Here is a 7,524-nt window from a genome sequence, read left to right as displayed (position 1 = left end):
GTGTGGCTGTGGCTGTATATTGGCCATTCCAACCTCATCACATGGCCTGAAAGCAAGGAGAAGGGATAATTCAATTTCAGTGGTGATCCTAATTTTTTTTCTTAATTTTTCTGCTATTTTTTTTTCTTTTAATTGAAGAGAGAGATTGTTAGCTAATCTTTTGTACTCTCAGTACCGAATTTTTGTTCCTTCTTTTCTTCAGTGGGTTCAAAGATAATGGAATCGAGACCATCTAGATTAGTGTTATTTAACCGATCCTCGATTAACGTACACAATATGCTTGAGCGGCATGTTTTACAAAAGTTGCAGGGTCCAAATAGTGCCCAACTTTAAACTAAGTAAACACGCAAAATGTAATTGGGTATTTAAAACAACGTTCACGGATCAGGGCATCTTATTTTAGTCCAAGCAATTTAAAGAGATGCACCCAGACAGCTCATCAATCAATTGGGTGCTTTTAACACAAAAGGCAATTGGGTATTTAAAACAACATTCACGGGTCAGGGCATTGAAAGAGATGCACCCAGACAAGTCTGAAAAAACAACCATCATCTATCATTGAAAGAGATGCACCCACACAGTTTATCAATCAATTGGGAGCTTTTAACACAAAAGCAAATGAGGAGTTTAATACAAAAGCCTAATTGTTTGGTTTTAACATCGCTCATCTTAGATCCCCAATCCATGCCTAGGTAGGTATACTCAAGCTGCAGGACTGGAGGTAAACGGGTGCAATAGCTTAAATATTGTGCAGGAAAAGACCATAAAAGATGCAAGTCCAGAATAAAAACATTCCCAGTTATGCCTCAAGGAGAATTTTCAACATCAAGCCTCATTGGCTCAAGCTATCAAATAGTGGACAAGCCAAAACTTCAAATAATCATCTAAAACTGTGGAAATATGCAGAAGAATACTATAAATGATCTATTTAAGAGAAAATAAACAGAAGATGAACCCATAAAAATAAATATATGAAAAAAGAAAAATTGTCCCTCTACTTAAAAGAAATGAGAACGTACAAGAATCAGTACCATAAGCGTGATAGTTTAAAAAGCATTAAAAATTACACAAAGTATGTTTACCAGAAAAAAGGATGACAAATAGTACAAATAGTGCCATTTGTAGTACTCTGGTATCTCTTTCTTTCTTTATTCCAGTTGCTGGTTTCCTAAGTTATCATATCACCACTTGGAAATTTCACGATCACTACATTTTCTTGACTGCTACAGGATGCATGGAATTACAAGACACCATAAATGATAGATAAGTGTGGTCAAATATAAGACAGGGTCCTAAGGTCATCAAAATGAATATCCAGTGCCAAGACCTATCGATATTTTATTGCTTTAGCCATTGATAACTAAAGAAAATGGGAAGCTTGAGCGATCGGGTAATTTGTCTAAGCCAATAAAATTAACATAAACAAGTTTGGTGTCCAATTATATCACTCATTGAGTAAGTGCACATGCCAAATATGCATTGCTTTTAAGATCAATTATCATGGACTAAGGCAGCATTCAAAGCAACATGTTCTACACAGTTCTCTTAAGCTTTATCCAACCCAACAAGGATCAGCACACAATCAAACTAAGGACAAGTGCTAGTTCAATTTTTTAACAGTATCAGATTAAAGTTTCAGCCATAAAAGGTAAGCCAGACATCCACCATGGCATTATTCAAATATATAACTCTGCACTTTTCGAAGCAGATATGTCTTGAAACTTCAGTAATTATAACCATAACAACCAAAAGAAGCCATAGACCTATATTGAATTAACGTAACCCATTTAACCAAACCTCATGTTCTCCTGGAATTGGCATAAGAAAACCATCATTAATCTTACATGCAAATGGTCAACAATGCCACTTGAAACTTCTAATTCCAACTGATTTATCTAATTTTCAATCTCTCATTACTGCATTTTTTTTTCCTTTTTCCTTTTTCATTGACAAAAGTTGGCCAATCCAGACGTTCTAAATCATTCTTTAGCCAGTGATCCTAGGTAAACCAATCAGTCCACTACTGTTACAAACAAGAAGTGTAGAACTAACACCATTTTGCAATGTTAGAATCTAAATCCCAATCATTGCTAAGATATTAATCATACAAATCCTTTAAAGTTAGAATCTGTTCATCAGAAGCTCCCAAGCCGCCTAAGCAATAGCGAGGTTTACTGTCTCACACTAAGTATCAAATAAGAAAACTTAAAAAAGCAAAACAAAATATAAGAGATAACATGCAGGAAAGTAGATCAATTATATTGATCACCGAGTCTTCGACTCTAATCAATTAAGATCAACAACAATAATCACTAGAAGGGTGTTACACGGTTTGTTCAGACAACACATTTTTCTTAATCAACAAAGAAATCAGTTTCTACATGAGCTAGTCATCATTATCATGTATCATACCCTGAGAATCTGAAGCTTAGTGGAGAATGCAATGGCAACCCAGTCAGGCTGTGAAGACGACCACTGCAGCTGCTCAATCTCCGCCCCAGCTGTGTATGCCAGAATAGGATCCAACCCGCCTTCCACCGGCTGACCCATCGACGACAAGTCCCATATCAACGCCTGTGAGTCATCCCCAGCCGTGCATATGTGGCAAGAACTGTGAGGGGCCCACGCAATGGCGTTCACACTCGCCTGGTGCCTCTGCAGCTCCACAACCGGGAGCGTCGGGAAGCGAATGTCGAGAACCACCACCTTCGCGCTGTCCATTATTATCGTCGCCATATATCTCGGGTCCTGCTTGTTCCAACCCAACCGAACCAACGGCGTGTCCGGTTCGGAGCTCTCGTAAATGATCGTCGAGTGTTCCTTGTCGCGCAAATCGAAAACTCTAACGGACCCATCAGCGGAGACGGAGGCGAAAACGCCGACACCGCCCCACGCGATGTCGTAAACCTCTTTATCGTGAGCGATAAGCTGCGTATCGACGGCTTCTCTCTCGATATCCCAAATCGTACACGTCGTGTCGATACTAGACGTCCCAATTCGCCTCGGTTCCGCTTCGTTCCAGTCAAACGAGGTCAGCGGGCCGCAGTATTCGCTGTTCTTGTTACCATTCAACAAACTCTTGAGCTCCACGCGCCGGTCCTCATCGGAGATTCTCCACACGCGGAGGAAATCGCTGGAGGTGGCCAAAAGGTCGGGTTTTTGGCACTCCTTGTCGGGTATGAAAATGGTTTTGGTAGGTGGGTACGGGTGTTCGAAAGAGAGGTTGGGGTCGGCACGGATCTCGCCAGTGGAATCATCCAGCTGAACAATTTCGACCCGGTTCGGATACTGTTCGAGGAGGCTGGCGATAGCGAGTCGGTAATTCTTGTCGCGACGGACGCTCCAGTTCATGGCGTAGATGTGCCACGGTGACTCATAGGTATAGATCTCCGATCTTTTTTGCTGCTCGTCCGACCCGTCGAGATTCGGGTCACTACTCACGCCCATTACTTTCACTTCAACTCAACAACTACGAAATGGGTTGTGAATATTATTGATTGAAGAGAGGCTTAGGGCTGAGGAGAAGTCAAAAGATCGAACGCTATAAATGATTTCGGCTGAGTCAAGCTTTAATGTAAACCTAAAGGGACCCAATTGGATCCCACGTGTGAAACCGAAACTTTTGATTCCGTGAAATTGTAGAATTGAAAATGATGTTTGTCCCGAGTTAAATTCCGAAACGACTCAAAACGGCATCGTTTCGTTCTATTTTTTTTTTTATCCACTTTGAAACGACGACGTTTCGGCACTAGCACGCTTCCATTAGGAGTCAAGGGGACTAAACTTGGGTCTGAGCTAAAGTTTAAGCTTGCAGAGCTCATGAAGCTAATAGGAACACCAAATATTTCGGACATCTCTCTAGTACTTTAATGGTTTAATTCAAGGTGAAGAAAGGAGAACAAAGAAGATTTCTCTATGATTTTAGGTAGTGTTTACTTGCTGGAGTGGGAGTATGGAGTGTAGATTCCTCCCACTCCAGTGTTTACTTACCTTAAAAAAGGAGGGAGTGGGAGTGAGAATTCGTGGATCCCACTCAATTTTGGAGTGGGGAGTGGGATTCCCACTCCCATGGGGGGAGGTGGGAGTGGGAATCCACTCCCCCCTCTTCCCATTTTATCCTTATAATTAAAATTAAAATAAATAAATAATATTTAATAAAATAAATAATATCATATTTATTAGAAATAATAATTATATCATATTTATTTTATTAAATTTAATAAAATAAAAATAAATAAATATTATATTTAAATTAATAATATTAAACATTAATTTTAATAAATATTAATTATTTATTTAATTAATAATAATAAATATTTTATTCTAAAAAAATATTAATTTTGTACTATATTATCAATAATAATATTTCATTTGTGTTGCTATTATTAATAATTTTTATTCACATAATTTAAATTTAAATTAATAAAAAATTATGATTTACATAATTAAGAATATTAGTAATTATTATTAATTTATAAATATAATAAAATATTTATTTTATTTTTCAAATATATTTTTTATTAATTTTTTAATTACAAATTATGATTCTGTACATAAGGATAAAATTGTAATTTAAAATAATTTACTCCAAATCTAAGACAAAGTAAACAAATAATTGGGATTCTGATTGACAATCCATACTTTCTTTTAGTCTAAGTAAACACCTTACTCCCACTCCCACTCCACACTCTTAATCCAATGATTCCCACTCCAATCCAAAAAGTAAACGCAGCATTAATATATTATAAGTTCTACTGTTGAAAGTGTAGAAACGAAGTTTGTTGTTAACGGTGAAGAAGCAGCAGCAGGGAACAATACTGAAGGAAGTAATGATGACTTCTTGCAGTTACTCTTGGAGCATCAAGAAAATGAAGACAACGCTTCATTAGCTTGATCCACTGTAGTGGAAGTTTTTTTCTTTTTTTTCCAAGCTATTTATATGCAAAATTTGTTTCAACGATGAGAGAGCTCATAAACTACTTGTTTAAGCAAATGAAAGTGCCCAATAATTCAAATTTTCTAAAGCAGGACTTCTAACATTCAACAGACATTTTCACAAGCATCTGGAAGGCACAATCTAAACGGCTAAAGAAAAATTCAGTACAATACATAAGATTTCCAAAATGACCCATTACATATCAACATCTCAAAAATAAATTCAAGCTTCGAAAATTCAAGCTTTCAGGGACAATGTTAATCTTGTTATGTCGAAACTTCGCAGCTGCTGTTGGTCTTGTTCCGTCGAAACTCAGCTTTCAAGGACAAATTTTGCAGCTACTGTTAATCACTTTCTTCACTAAATGGGTGTGTTCTTTGTTAATCACTTTCTTCAGCTTAAGACGAAGAGGATGAAGCGTTCTGTTGTAGATCCCGAATGGCTGGACCTCAGTCGAGGAAGGAAAGTAACGAATTTTTTGGTAAGGAAGAAACGAAGAAAAGAAGAAACGAATGGCTGGATTCTATCTATCTCGTTCACAGGTTTTGGAAATGATAAGTGAAACGGCAGCGTTTTCGAGAAGCCAAAAAATAAAAAACAAAACGATGCCGTTTTGTTTAGTTTCGGGGTTTGATCCGGGGCAAATATCAGAACTCTTGTAGAATATATTCTAAAATTTCTCTTTAATTCCACGTCCATTTGGGTGTTTTTAGCACACTATTATTGTATTATATTATATTATATTATTTTAATATAAATATATTATATATGTTGTATTATAATAATATTGTCTAACATTTAGTACTATATTATTATTATTATTATGTTTGATACAGCACAACACTGTATTAATTTTTTTATAAATAATTTAAATTATATATTTAGAAAATAAAATTTATTAATATTTAGAAAAATACTAATTATAGAATTCTTAAATTTTAAAAATTTAATGTTAATTTTTTAGTATAAACGTTAAAAACCATAATTCTTCGTAAAAATCAAAACTTATGACTTTAAATTTTCGACAACATAATATTTATTTTTTAATATTTTTTAAGTATATAACCTGTGAAAAAAAGATCCAAACAAATAGTTTAATTAAATAACCTTTAAATAATATCATAACATAAATAAATAATAAAAACATACAAGATTAAATCAAAAGTTATTTTAAGATAATAGAATAAAAATTTATACATATTATAAAAGAATACAATAATTGTAATATAATAACCAATAAAATAGATTGTAATAAATAATCCGAAGTTATACAACAATATTTACAAGTACCGTTTTTGCTTTCTCTTTTAAAGGCCCCTTTTTTTGTTTTATTCTCAGAACTTCCTAGTTATTTTGTCTTTTTTCTTTTTCTTTGCCTCTGTTTTCTTGTTCTTTCTTTTCCTTTCTTTTCTTCTGTTTTCTTTTTCGTTCTTTTCCTTTTCCTTTGTTTTCTTATCTTTCTTTTTCTTATAAGTTCCCTTTGGGTGATTTGTCGGAGAGTTGTGTGGCTTTGATTATTGGGTCTTTGAGATCGCCTTCAATGGTTTTGGCGGCTGGGTTCCTTTGCATGCCTTCGTAGCCGACGCCATAGTATGCAAAAGAATATGACAATTTTCCAGCGCTTGTATAGGTTTTTTTTTTTTTTTTGGTGGTGGAATCGGCACCTGCGGCGGCGGGATGAGGTCACGTTCGTCAGAGATGGTGGTTATGGACATCTCGTTCTTGTTGCTTTAAAAAAAAAAAAAGTAAAAATATTTTAAAAACAAAAAAAAGTAAGAGATTGAGCAAAATCCAAAAAAATGATTGAGATTGCAGTAAAAATATTGATCACAAATTTCACGTGATTAATCTTTAGTATGCTTATGAATAAAACATTCTGTTAAAGGATTTTATCTTTGCTCATCACGTATTCATTTGTTAAATTGCATATAAATTTTAATAAAATAAATAAGCAAATAACATTGGACTATTGTAGAAAATTAAATATAAGAAATTTCCGACTTTATTTATTATGGCAAAAAAAAAGTTTCATCTCACAGATCGAGTTATGGAAATTTGACTCTCATGTTGAAATAGAGTGAAAAAAAGAATAAATAGAGGGAAAAAAAGAATTAAACGGAACAAGAACATTTTCAAAAGAGATCATTGGTCAATAATTACAAATTTTCTTTTAACAAATTTACAACTCTCAAATTACTTTCCCTAAAGTTAGATTCGGCAATAAATTAGTGTTTTTTGACATTTTTTTATTGAATAAAAACTCTTTTGTCAGCCAAACTTCTTGGCAAAATATGGAGTAATAATCTTTAATATTCGTTAAGACTGGATAGCTCCACTTTGATGCCATTCTTGTAATCACTAATTTGTGGTAAAATACTAAAATTCTTAGTTGGGAACGATGAATTAATGAGGGATGAATGAAAATTTAATTTTTAATTTTCTCTAATATTTTAATTTATACACCTAGTTAAAATTATATAAAGATGGTGCATTTTGACTCTAAAAAAAAAGAGAGAAATAGACCATAATAGTAAAAAAAAAAAACTTTTAAAAAATGTGAAATTTTTTGGGTAAAACAATATGATGCC

At 34.2% G+C, this 7,524-nt stretch overlaps 1 protein-coding gene across 1 annotated transcript; it reads right to left on the bottom strand.

Annotated features, from left to right (window-relative positions):
- Window positions 1-2,238: 2,238 nt before the first annotated feature.
- Window positions 2,239-3,552, bottom strand: LOC102615088 (WD repeat-containing protein LWD1). The gene has a single exon (XM_006468887.4). The coding sequence runs from the start codon at window positions 3,445-3,447 to the stop codon at window positions 2,407-2,409; it is 1,041 nt and encodes a 346-aa protein (XP_006468950.2). The 5' UTR covers window positions 3,448-3,552; the 3' UTR covers window positions 2,239-2,406.
- Between the last annotated feature and the right edge of the window lie 3,972 nt (window positions 3,553-7,524).

This window comes from Citrus sinensis, chromosome 2 (assembly GCF_022201045.2).
Source record: "Citrus sinensis cultivar Valencia sweet orange chromosome 2, DVS_A1.0, whole genome shotgun sequence".
Classification (NCBI taxonomy): Eukaryota; Viridiplantae; Streptophyta; class Magnoliopsida; order Sapindales; family Rutaceae; genus Citrus; species Citrus sinensis.
The sequence above is the reverse complement of the archived record's forward strand: the minus strand, read 5'-3'. Positions and strand labels throughout refer to the sequence as shown.

Coding starts and splice junctions, on each gene's coding strand:
- LOC102615088 (XM_006468887.4), bottom strand. CDS start 3,447: ATGGGCGTGAGTAGTGACCCGAATCTCGACGGGTCGGACGAGCAGCAA.